The sequence below is a fragment of the Ipomoea triloba genome, chromosome 11 (genome assembly GCF_003576645.1).
Source record: "Ipomoea triloba cultivar NCNSP0323 chromosome 11, ASM357664v1".
Taxonomy (NCBI): Eukaryota; Viridiplantae; Streptophyta; class Magnoliopsida; order Solanales; family Convolvulaceae; genus Ipomoea; species Ipomoea triloba.
Genome location: NC_044926.1, coordinates 15,188,255 through 15,201,672, shown reverse-complemented (window position 1 = coordinate 15,201,672; position 13,418 = coordinate 15,188,255). Strand labels below are relative to the sequence as shown.

The following is a 13,418-nucleotide window of genomic DNA, read 5'->3' as shown; positions in this document are numbered from 1 at the left end:
TTATGAATTTTTTATGATGATGGCCTCTCAAAAGTTGAGAAAATGGAGTTTGAAGACCTTCAATGGTCTCATCATCAATGCTTTTATTTGGCATTTTACCTCTTTATAATTGTTGACTACACTTATGATTTTGTTTACTGTGTATGCCTTCCCTATATCATTATATAGGTTACCTTTAGAGGATTGCATATACTTTTGAGTACTTTTTATGTTGTGATACTTTTTAAAATTTAAAGACTAAAATTATTCTAAATTATGGCATGAGCGGTTGCTTCATCTTGTGCAAACTATGATGAGTCAGATTTTTTCAAATGCATATTTTATGAATCATGTGTAAGGAAATTCCTAAATTACATGTATTCTTGTTCCGTACATCCAATTTTACATACTACTATTGTTTGTGTTTACTATCTAAACCCCATTTTTGTAATTGACAAATTATTATGGCAATACAATATGTTAGGACTTAGTGTTTCTAATTCATGAGTTGACTGAAGATCTGGTAGAGCAGAACTTGCAACAGACGTGTCCAAAAACTATTCCAGGTGGTAATTTTACAGCTGGATGAGGAAATAACTGTTTTGAGGTTATTTACGAGATTATCCTTATTTAATTGAGAGATCCAACGAATGAGGAGCATTCTCTCAATTAATATCTCAAGGGTTAGAGAGTAATTTGTCTTACAAGAAAATATCTTAGAAGTTACTTTCACCAAAATTCATAGTATATATAATTTAGAGAGAAGGTAGTTATAGATATATGATTACATTTTGATAGAAAACACCTCTCTACAAGTTTTACAAGAAATACTTTTAAAATATTCTCTTAAAATATTCATCTAGAACCTGGATTTTCATTGATCTTGAAGAGAAGAAACTCAAGTGACTTTATCACTTCAAGGACTGTATTCCATGTTAGTTGTGGTGCAGCGGTGGCAGCCAAATAGCAGTGTTAAAGATCTCTGAGCTCAAAATCAATCCATCTATGGTGACTTGCAGATTAAATACATATGGTTTGGGGTACATCACATACTGGTCAAATTGTTCTTTTACAGTCTGTTTGAACATTGTTTAGATAGTGGATTGGATTCACCATTGGTGGTCCCTCGAACGTAGGTCTGGTTTGCACTAAACTGGATTATCAAACCTGATTTATTAATTTACTGTTTGATTTGTTTTAGTGCACAGTTCATAATTTGACTTAATGTATGATTAAATCGTAATTGAGTCAGTAATCGTAATTTGGAAAAATAATTTCATCAAGATTACTCGAGAAACACTTGAACTCTCAGTTGGTATCAAGGTTTTAAAATCTACAAATTGATTTTATCCGTAGGTAATGTGGTTAGATTAATGTTTCTTGGATATATTTCTTAATTAATTGTTAGAATTATGTTATTCTTGTGAATCTTGATTGTATTTCTTGGCTCTGTTGTGTCATGTTTTGTTTTGACAGAATGGAGAGCAATATGCGTCCAGCTGAAATGGATGGCACAAATTATGCTTTCTGGAAAACTAGAACTAAAGTATATATCCAAGCTCAAGGATCACGTGTATTGAGGGTTGTTATTGGTTGGACACAAACTACTAAACTTGGACCAAATAATACTACTAAGTTGAAGCCTGATGAGGTATGGACTAAACCAGAATAGACCGCAACGGATTTCAATAATAAAGCATTGAATTCAATTATTGGATCTCTCCATGAATCAGTGTTTACACTTGTTGCTGGTGTTACAGAAGCAAAGAAGGCTTAATCATTTCTTTTAATGAAAAGAAACAACACCTATTCCGTCTAACTAATTATGTTTTATGACGTATTCATTTTCATTTTATATATATACTATAGTTTCATTACAACACAATTAAAGTATCATTTTGATTCAATTACAATTGCATTTGACAATATGCACTCAATATGTGAGACCTATTATTAAATTTTATTTTATATACACTGTAGTTTTATTAAAACATCACTAAAGTATAATTCTTTTCATTGAACAATATACATTCAAATATGTGAAACTTATTATTCAGTTTCATTTTATATATACTACTCCCTCTGTCCCATTTTACCTGTCCTATTTACTATCCATTGGTCAACTCAACTCTTTCTTTATTACAACATAACTAAAGTATCATTCTAATTCAACTACAATTTCATTTGTCAATATACACTCAATATGTGAGACATGTTAGTTTCATTTTAGAGTTAATTACCGATTTGGTCACTCGATTATGAGGATTTCACCACTTTGGTAAGGACTTTCAAAATTGTCCAATTACATCCTCGACTATGCAAACGTTAACCAAAATGGTCCTTAGTTTATTGTTCCGTCTATTTTCAGGGGTGAAATAGGAAAATCAAATTAGCAGTCATCTTCTTCCCTAACAATACTATTTCAACCTCCGTTTAAGTCGAAGTCGTCTATATCAGTGTCGAAGTCGAAGTCGAAGCCGGAGAAATCGAAGTCGTCCACATCGGCGTTGAAGTCGAAGTCGAAATCAAAGTCGTCCACATCAGCGTAGCACTCGTGGAGCCAACAGTGTTGCAAAAATCGCGCTAGGCGGCGCCTGGCCGCGTCGAGGAAGGCCGAGATCGGCCTCCTTCGCACCCGGGCGCCTAGGCCGCCGGCTGACTGCTTTTTTTTTTTTTTTTTTAATTTAAATCTTAAACATTTAAACTATTAATGTTATAATGTATTAACTAATACTCTAATTTTCAAAAAAAAAAAAACTAATACTCTAATAGTCTAATAAGTAATAACTAAATTAAACCAATACGTAATGCACTAATAATTAATAAATAATACTCCCTCTGCCCCATTTTACCTGTCCTATTTACTATTCATTGGTCAAACCAACTCTTTCTTCATTGCTTATTTTCGTTAGTAATTTTTTATTATTTTTAAATTTAATTTTTTGTGTTTAATAGTAATTTTGATGTAGTTTCTAAATATATAAATTTTATATATTAATACTAAACTTAATATTATGAAAAATTGGATTAAAAATAACTTCAGTCAAGCCTCGTTAAACGAACCAGACAACCAAGTATTAACTATTTAACTATTAAAGTGTAAAGACTAACAATATTAAACACTTTACAATTATTAACACTTAAAATATTTTTAAAAAAATTTTTTTTTAAATTAAAAAAAAAAAAACTAGGCGCCCCCCAGGCGCCTAGCGATTTTTGCAACCTTGGGAGCCAGTAGTCGTGGAACCAAGGAGAGGAGTAGATGAGGTCCCACCGGCCACCACTGGTTGGAGAAGTCCTCCACCGCGCGATACGCCAACGACATGAAGATCGGAGTGTTTGGATTGAGCGTAGAGGTCGCCATTTTAGCTAGGAAGATTTTGAGATTAGGGATTAGCTTTTAGGATTTAGGGCTTCTCTTTCTTTTTTTGGGTAAACGAAGCAAAGTGAGATGAAAATGAACACCTGAGAAGGCAAAGCCAAGGAAATTACATTTCTATCCTTAGTTTTAACGTTTAATAAACGGCTGTTTGGACCGAGGACCATTTCAGAAAGAAATTGCATAGTCGAGGATGCAATTGAACAATTTTGAAAGTCAAGGACCAAAGTAGTGAAATCCTCATAGTTGAGGGACCAAATCGGTAATTAACTCTTTCATTTTATATATATATAATTTTATTACAACATAACTAAAATATCATTCTAATTCAACTATAATTTTATTTGTCAATATACACTCAATATGTGAAACATATTATTCAATTTCATTTTTATAGTATACAATATAATTTTAATATAATTTGAAGCACATCATAAATACGGAATTAATAACGTTCATCGTTTCTTTTTTATCATTTATTTTTATTCCTTTAAACGAGAGAGGGGGGGGGGGGGGGGNGGGGGGGGGGGGGGGGGGGCGTTTTTGGACCATAGTCCAACATATAACAATTGTAAAGATATAGCGGTCATTGTCTGTGGGATTACAGTGGTGATTCTTTAATTAAAAACTCTTGCAGCAGCACATACAATAAATTATCAAATGTCCCAAGTTTTATTGTTTACAAATACAGAAGCGATTCACCACATGACAAATCAAGGAAAAATAATACACTTCTATTTGAATCTCAAGTCAAGTCTGTTCATCGATGCTAGATGGCTAGAAGATTAAACTCAAAATAACAACTCTGAAGTTGAGACCGATTGGAAAATAATCCACTCCAACTGGAAGAAAGTTTTAAGCACTAGCCTTCACCAACTCTTTCTCTGTAACTGTTGGCTGTGGCCATAAAGTTGAAATCAACATAAAAGTATACACTTTATGCAACATCATGCATGCATGGTACACAAATATTATTTGTATCTCCAGTGTTTATGTATTCTTTGCCCACCCGAAAGAATGATTCATCAAAATAATGAGATGGTTAAGTCATATAGAATATTTATTGTTGATTATTGAAAATTAAGGTCTAAATGTTTAGGCCAACTTCTAGAAAGTTCTTAGAAATGGAAATGCTGATGTAATGGTACTGGATCCTCTTAGGCAGCATTAGCAATCAGAAATTGACTTAGAGCAGGCTTATCAGTGGTTTTTGGGAGAAGAATGTCAGAATATTTAGCCATGTAGGCAGAGAGAGGAGAGGAGAGAGAGGGTCAGGGTTCCTTCTGCAAGTAACGCATAATGCTACAGTAAAAGCCTTTTTTATTTTTTTTTAATGCTCTGCTGCTGTGCGCGTTTCGCGCACAGCAGCCGCCTAACACTGCACGCGCCCGCTGGGCGCGTAGGCGCGCCTGACAACCTAACCTATTTTTTATTATTTTATTTTTATTTTTATTTTTTGAAATCAGATTTGTTTATTATTATTTTTCATCCCCTCTCATTTTCTCTTTCCTAATCACACTTACAAAAACTCCTCTTATACCGTGAAATAATCCCATTGATGAGGATGCTCATTAGCTAGCTCCTATTTACATATTATTATGTAACACAATGTTACAATTCATTTCTGCACTAACCCCTCTATTGATATTCACATGCAGGATATATGTGCAAATAGAAAGCAATTACAGACAAAAAACTGGTAAATTCTTACAGCAGCTAATTCATCTTCATGCTTTGGAATAAAGGCTGTATCAACTTTCCCATTTCTGAAATCCTGTTAAAAGCATTCGAAGACAAATTTAGAATAAATAACACTACATATTTTGGATATCACTTAACCAATATATTTATACATGTGTGTAAGTGTAAGTGCATTTATATGCTATCAGAATTTCATAATTTGCATACCTCAATGTCAAGGATAAGTTTATGATAATCAATTGTAGTTGGAACACCTGCAGGATTAAACACATTATATTTTCAACAACTGGATGGTATATGTGATTAGCTCCTACAAATAACTAATTGCATTCAAGCAAGCAGACATATCTATTGTTCCAAAACAAGATAGAAGATGACCGACTTCAAGAAATACTGTGTCTATCCAATTTTAGATGATTCAGTTTCTATGTTTGGCTCTAAGTGGCATGTATCACAACCTCCAAGATCTCAAACTAACAAAAAATACCATTTGACAATGTTTTTGTTCCTACTCGAACATAACCAGAAAAAAACTGTTATACTCCATATCTTTGCAGTCAAAGTAGCTCATTCAAAAAGGGAAATAAGTTAATATGGGCGACCAACGGAAAATTGCTGCAAAGATGAGATGGAAATAACAATTAGGATCTAAGTTATTGAGGCAGGAGATAGAATGAAGCGAAAATACCCAATTCCTTCCTTCCATGTTTACCATATAGCTTGATTAGCATGTAGACATTCACAATGTGGATACCCTAACCTTCCCACCCAATGCTAGAGCTTCCTCTTCATGATAATCCAAATCCAAATCCAAATCCAAACCCAATCCCAATATATAAATCCCCACACTGGCTACACAAAACACTCCAATTTTCTAAATTTAACAAATAGAAGAAAACATCAGATACTGTGGGTCTTACCTGTAATAATAGTGTCATCAAGTGCTCTTTTCATGCGTGCAATAGCCCTCTCACGGGTTGGAGCCCATACAATAAGCTGAAGAAACAAGTTATAAGGCTACTTCATCAATTTTCTTAGCTTATCAGAGAATATAGAGAATTAAACCATGAACATAACTATGCACACACTGGAGCAGAATGCTTTTCAAATATAGAAGTACACTAAACAGACCAAACCATATCCGTTCATATCATTCTCTGGCCAGAGCAATGCTCTAAAATGAAATCAAACTTCAGAAAAACATTTATGTTTAGATGAAAGGCTATAACATGAGGATCAACCAGAGAGATCTCAAAAAAAGGCAAAAGAAATACTATTGCACAAACAGCAAAAATTATCATTAAATAGGACACACCTTTCCAAGTAGGGAATCATAACTTGGCGGAACCACATAATCAGGATAAACATGGCTATCCATGCGCACAAATGGACCTCCAGCTGGCAAATATGCAGTTATTCTCCCTATTTACAAAAAAGGAAGAGTTTAATCCATGTGACAATTTTTACTCGTTCACTGCATTGTCTGACTTCTACTAAATATAAGGAAACACTATGAACCACATGCACAGAAATGATAGACTTCAGATATAATTTAGAGAACTCATACAAAAGCAAGCAAGCAAACAACAGAATTCAGACACACCTGGCCCAGGTCTGAAATTTTTGAAAGCATCTTCTGCATTAATCCGGCATTCAATTGAATGACCTCTTAGCACAATATCCTCCTGCATGCAGGAGACGGAAACAACAGATAATGAGCAAATGGAATATGGTTCACTTCCCAAGACTCATAATGTCATAGTTCATTACCTGGTTGTAGCGAAGTTTTTCTCCCATAGCAACACGGATCTGTTCTTCTATTAGATCAACAGAGGAAATCATTTCTGTAACCGGATGCTCTACCTAAGATGTTCACCCAAGTGACATGATTACTAAATATTATAGAATTCCTCCATCCCCACAGATGGACCACAAGATAAATAAACAAGTATTTCACAATGGAGAATGTGTACTATTTGGGGATGTAAAATAGACACGGAGCTTCAAGCTTCACCTGAATTCTAGTATTCATCTCCATAAAGTAAAAAGATCCTCTTTCATCCAGAAGGAACTCAACAGTACCAACACCTATGTAACCTATAGATGCAGCTGCTGCAACTGCTGCATCACCCATAGCCTTCCGCAGCTCTGGTGTCAATGCAGGGGAAGGTGCTTCTTCCAGCAACTTTTGGTTTCTTCTCTGCAAAGGGGGAAAAACCATTTCAATTGCTTGATTACCAAACAATCAATACTATAGCATGTAGACATATTAATCTCACCATTAATACAACAAAACCTATAGAGACAGTACTTTTCTTTTGGACTTAAGGAAACAGATAAAAACTTATCCCCAGGAAGTTGATATGAATAAAAACAATCCAGTTGTAGAGGACAAGGATATATAAGAAACATAAACAAACACTGATTTGCTGAGTAGAAGAGGATATCAGGTGCACCTGAATGACAGTATTTTGGTCAGAATAATATTCTATCATTTATCATTTATATAAGAAAATATTGAAACAACTATTACTTCATTGTAGTTCATTTTTATTTTGAATAATCAAGAATAATAAATAAAACATGATTATTGGACCCTCTAGCCCCATGAATCTTCGAATCATAGAAATGATTGGCTGATACTCTTCAATGTGATAATTTTCAATGTAGAAAACGATACAAGTGCACATAATAATCCAAGGAGAACAGAGTGCAATTGTAATTGTAATAATCCAACAAATGCATTAAGCATCATTGGTTATTTCAAAGAGTGTAATTCCAAATGAGGCATTGTAATGAGAATAGAGAAAATAGAATAAGCCAATAGGAAAAGAAAAGAGAAAAAAAAAAAAAAAAAAAAAAAAAAAAAAAAAAAGAACAAAAACAAAAACAAAAAAACCAAAATATTTCAGAGTTAAATGTTTACCTGAATACTACAATCACGCTCCCCAAAGTGTACTACATTGCCATACTTGTCTGCCAAAACCTGAACACAACATCAAAGCTTTAAATTATAAAGTCATAGGATGCACATTCAACTTTAAGAATATTGACAGGAAATATTATGTCCCTGATAATTGTTACAACTGCAGGGGCAAATTTATTACAGGTATAATTACAAGAATTTAAAGAGTTTAAACCTAATTTCTTTGGACATATATATAAAAAGGGAAGGGCAGGGCAGTGGATGATACAAGGAACAAGGTACTGGTTTCTAGCTAAAATTATTTACAATATGTTAGCAACTCTTAGATAGTATGCAATTATGACTAAATATATAGGAATTTGAGAAAAAAATTTGATTAATAATAGCAAAAGGAGAAAAATTCAGGTCAAGTACCAAATACCAATAAATAAATTGAAAATGAAAATAATCCAATTCTTCTGGATTTTCATTCTAGTATATTGAACCATTAATGTCATCAGATGATGCATTTTTAATGTCCATTATCAAATCTTAGTATAATAAGAAAAAAGATCCTTTCCCAAAATTTTATAATAAGGTACAGAGCTTGTGTTGTAAAACTGTAGCATGAAAAGCAGCTATTCCAAGCTAGCTACTTCATAACTTATACCAGGCATTCTTGCATCAAAGGTTTGCAGCTGTGTAAGATCTCATGCAGCAACTTCCACCATTCACCGCAAGTCAGTTATAAAATAAGAATCTCAGTTTTTTCTACAAAGATTTCACACAATAATCTAGTGACCTCAATTTAAAAAGGAACAGATTATGTTGCTCCACTCTCACCATTGTGTATTTATGTAATCACTAAAATATAAGGAAAACATTGATCAATATGAAGCCATTTTATGAACTTAGATTAATCACTTCATATATTTCTGACAGTTCAGAATACCTGAAATTCAATATGCCTAGGATTTTGGATGTACTTCTCCAGATAAACACCGTCATTTCCAAATGCAGCTGCAGCCTCACTCTTAGCTTGCTGTCAAAACATTTCATAGTTTAAGGTGGGAGCAGAATTCAGTAAGACAGAAGAAGAAATGAGTAGCATGTGTTTGCAAGGGAATATTTTATTTTTAAATTACATAAGTGATCCAAGAAAATGTAGTAATGAAATTGAACTAGTATTAAAAGAAATATTATATAAAACAATGGTTCATTCTAAGTGGATAAAAAGTGGGTACTTCTAAGAGGATACCTTGTAAGTTATAAGTCATAATTTCAGAAATTTTATTCAATGAATAACCGAAAATCCAGAAGTTCTGGGGTTAAGGTTACCTAGAGCTAAATATATTATATATGCACCAATTTCCCAAGATGCTCCATGCAACAATATATGAATATATGAGTATCCATAGGGTTATGACAAACACACCTGTAATAACTTCACAAACTCATCAGGTTCTTTAGCAAGACGCATTCCACGCCCACCACCACCAGCAGTTGCCTTCAAAACAAAGTCTTCATGAGTTGCAGTTGCAATTTCTATCAAAATATATTCTGGCTACAACCAAGACTATTTCAATTCTTTTCGATCTAATTTATTCTCACAAGATTTAGTATTGCACCACTTTATAGTCTGCTGCAAGCTATTCTCATTGACTCTATATTCATACTTGTCTTCATAAAATTTACTAATATAGTATGAGGTCTGTTAGAAATTTCAGAAACTATGCAAAAAAAATACCAACTAATGGCAACTTTTTCAGCATGAAGTGTAAAGATGTGGTCGTACAGCACTACAGCTACACAGTATCTTCAAGAATTATACCAAATTTAAATAAACTTAGTTGGCTTAAGGACTTGATTGCATTCCCTATTAGGAAGAGATAATTTAAGACGAAAAATCACCTTAATCATAACAGGGAAACCAATCTCATCAGCAAGCTTCACCGCTTCTTCAGTGCTCTGAAATCATGATAATATATAATTATTTATGGCAATACCAGGAAAAAGAGTTAAGATAGAAAACATGATATTATATGTTAAGGCTAGTATAGTACAAAAGAATTGGTATGAATAGTACCTGTAACAATCCATCACTTCCTGGTACAGTTGGGACACCAGCATTTTTCATTGTCTCTCTGGCAGTTGACTTATCACCCATGACTCTTATACTGTCTGGCTGCAAATTTCAAAATAAGAAATTCAAACCATAGTCCAAGGAAATATTCTCTATGTGCATATGCATACAACTACATGTATGTTCCATAGTTGATGTTATCTGTACTAATATCATAACCAATGTCTTCCTTTTGATTTTGGGGTTTGGTGGTTATGATCACTGTTGCAAAAATCCCCGCCTAGGCGCTCCTAAACCGAGACGAATTGCTCCTTAGCCGTCCGCCTAGGTTGCCGACCGCCTAGGAGGCCGCTTAGCGCCTAACTCGGCCGACTAGGCCGAGTTGGTGACCGACTGGGCCGAATTTGTCCGAGTTAACTCGAGCGTGTCGGCCTTGTTAATTTTATTATTATTATTATATTTATATATATTTAAATTTATTTATTTATATAAGTAAGAAAAGTAAGAGATATATATATAATATATATAATATAATATATGACATACACCCACACACATGAATTAATTTTTTGTTTTTATAGGTCGCCGCCTAGAACCGCCTAGGTACCGCCTAGGCGCCGCCTAGACCGCTTAGGCGCTAGTCTACCGCCCGACTAGCGCCTAGCGCCTACTGCAACCATGGTTATGATAGAATGGACATTTGAACAACATATTTTGACTGAATCCACAAAACTTACATTTGGCCCAATAAAGTTGATTCCATGTTCTTTGCACATCTCGACAAAAAGGGCATTCTCAGAAAGGAAACCATACCCTGGATGCAGCATTGTGCATCCACGGCTTACAGCAGCAGATAAGACATTTTGGATCAACAAGTACCTGAAAGATAGCAAAGAGAGTTACAAATGTTACAATAAAAGAATATATGCAGTAACATCAACATATTAGCTTCCAGTTCCATCAGAAAATCAGAAATTCATCAATTAGGCAAGAAACCATAAAACCAAACAGCTGATGACATTATGCATGAGTGATGGTTGCAGAATTACTGCAAAAACAAAAAATTTAAGCTAGATTCTGTAAAATGGATAAAGTTGGCAGATTAGTAGAACTTTAGCATAATTGAATGCAGAAACTATTGCAGTTACTGGACTCACGCTTGTAGGTCATTACATAATCAATTTTACAGATGTGGTACATGAAAATAAAGCTTGAAGGGATATTTCTTGTTGCTTCATTGCTTAGCTTATCTTGTAAGCTAACTATTTCCTTATGACAAAAAGTCCAGCTCATTTGCAATAATGGGTCTAAATACAAAATAAATAGGGGAATTGAAGGCCAATTTAGGCATTCCATATCTTTATAGTTGTAATCCTAAATTATAATAGACTTGGTTTAAAATTTTCCAAAAGAGAAAATGAATTATTTAACTACTTCAAATTAATTCAAATATTCATACAATTCATATACAAAGTAACAAGAAATCAAAGAATAGAGTACCGGTATCAAAAGGCGGAATGGGAAATCAACATCAAAAAAGAGATAATGTAGAAAAATAATTGAAGCCTTAATATACAAGATAACAGCTTCAACTCTTAATCATCTACAAACTAAAAACAGCAAAAGCCATAGTTCTATTTCAGCTTCACTTTACTTGATATGACAACTGACATTACATCATGACAAGGCAAAAAAGAATCTTTGCCATGGATATTAACTAGGCTTTGTCATTTTACTAGACATTACAACTGCATCATATGACATTTATGATGGCCATGAAGGAAGAAGAACAAACACAAGAAACAAAAAATGTAATAAGTCTATTAATTACTTACGATTGATTACTAGGAGCTTCACCAATGCAAACAGCCTCATCTGCAAGCTTCACATGAAGGGCATCTTTGTCTATGGTTGAGTAAACTGCAACACAAGGAATCCCCATTTCATGAGCAGTCCGAATCACACGAACTGCAATTTCCCCTCTATTTGCCACTAAGATTTTATCAGCCTGACATACTGCACCAAGAGCTCCACCATATTTGCTAGATTTAGGACTAACTCTAGATGCTTGAAGTCTCTGTCGAGGAAAGTTTATCCTCTTTCCTACTGTAAAGCTACACTGAGAGCTACTAATACTACTTGTTCTCCCAATGAGTAAACCCTATCATAGAAGAAGGAACAAAAAGATAAAGCAGATTGATATCATGACTAAACTTAGGAAACAGTAAAAAGTGATGACGTTGTTGCAATACGGGAATTAATTCAAATTTTTGTGAGTATGTCAGACACCGTGAAGTGTGCAAGAACCAAAATTATCAAAAAGACCAATCATTTTCGGATAAGCTAACAAGTTAAAAAGAAAACAGAAAGACAACAAAAAATAACTAATATAGCAGTAATCACTGGCAAAATTGCTCATTGATGGGCATGATTTCGGAAGTAAGCACTTCAACTTAATACATGCCAAAGCTTCTAATTTTAAAACAGTAGATTATTAATCAGTTTGGAAGTAAGCACAAACTTTAACTAGATACATAAAGCAGCTTCCACTATACACAAATTAGATAAACACAGATTGTAAACAGACTAAAACAGATTTTCCACATATCCAAGTCCAAGTTCGCTATCAAGATAACAACTTGGAGACTCCAAAGAATCAAAACAATACCATGTATATCTATATCCCTAATGAAAGAGCTCAAACTATTGAGCATTAACAAAATGCAGTAGTGAATTTTTATAGACGCAGTAAACCTACTGGGCGAAAAGGCGAGGAGGAGATAGATTTGGTGCAAAAGCTAGTCGCGGCGGCAGATTCCATTCTCTCTGATCACTGCAAAACAAAACAAAATAAACTTCCAACAAAATCAATAATCAATTAAAATGAGGGCTAAAAAAGCATTCCCATCAGAAGCATAAGCCATAAAGAAAACATTTTGAACAGAGAAAACCGAAATTCAAAACCGGAAAAAGGATACATTGGATCTAAGATTGAAGCGTTGATACCTGCGGAATGCGTGCACGCGAGAGTGCGAGAGTGCGAGAGAGAGAGAGGAGAGAGGAGATTTGAAGGAAGGAGCTGTCGATGAATACGAGGGAGCGGCGAGTTGAATACTCCGCCAGAGCTGTTGTGAGAGATATGACTAGCTGTGTAGCTAACTAGCTAAGCTCAATTATTTCTTTTATTTGTACTCCTCATTTTTTGTTGAAATTATGATATCTGGAAATTAAAAAATACAACTTATATCAAACAACTTACAAATTTATTTATTTATTATACTTAGTTATCATACGCGTATTATGCAAATAGTCTGATATCTAATGTGTATTTTTAAATTAGTGTTTCAGAATTTATCAAAGTATCATTCGGT

The 13,418-nt window shown here is 34.1% G+C and overlaps 1 protein-coding gene across 1 annotated transcript; it reads right to left on the bottom strand.

The window, feature by feature from the left end:
* Window positions 1–3,952: 3,952 nt before the first annotated feature.
* LOC115997120 (biotin carboxylase 2, chloroplastic) lies at window positions 3,953–13,213 on the bottom strand. The gene is made up of 17 exons (XM_031236620.1): window positions 13,054–13,213; window positions 12,806–12,880; window positions 11,883–12,208; window positions 10,785–10,926; window positions 10,051–10,149; window positions 9,876–9,932; window positions 9,400–9,471; window positions 8,917–9,006; window positions 7,986–8,045; window positions 7,074–7,259; window positions 6,830–6,922; window positions 6,663–6,744; window positions 6,375–6,481; window positions 5,980–6,055; window positions 5,267–5,313; window positions 5,070–5,132; window positions 3,953–4,255 (listed from the first exon to the last, which is right to left on the bottom strand). Exons 2-17 carry the CDS (start codon window positions 12,866–12,868, stop codon window positions 4,214–4,216), a joined length of 1,605 nt encoding a protein of 534 aa, XP_031092480.1. The 5' UTR covers window positions 12,869–12,880; window positions 13,054–13,213; the 3' UTR covers window positions 3,953–4,213.
* Between the last annotated feature and the right edge of the window lie 205 nt (window positions 13,214–13,418).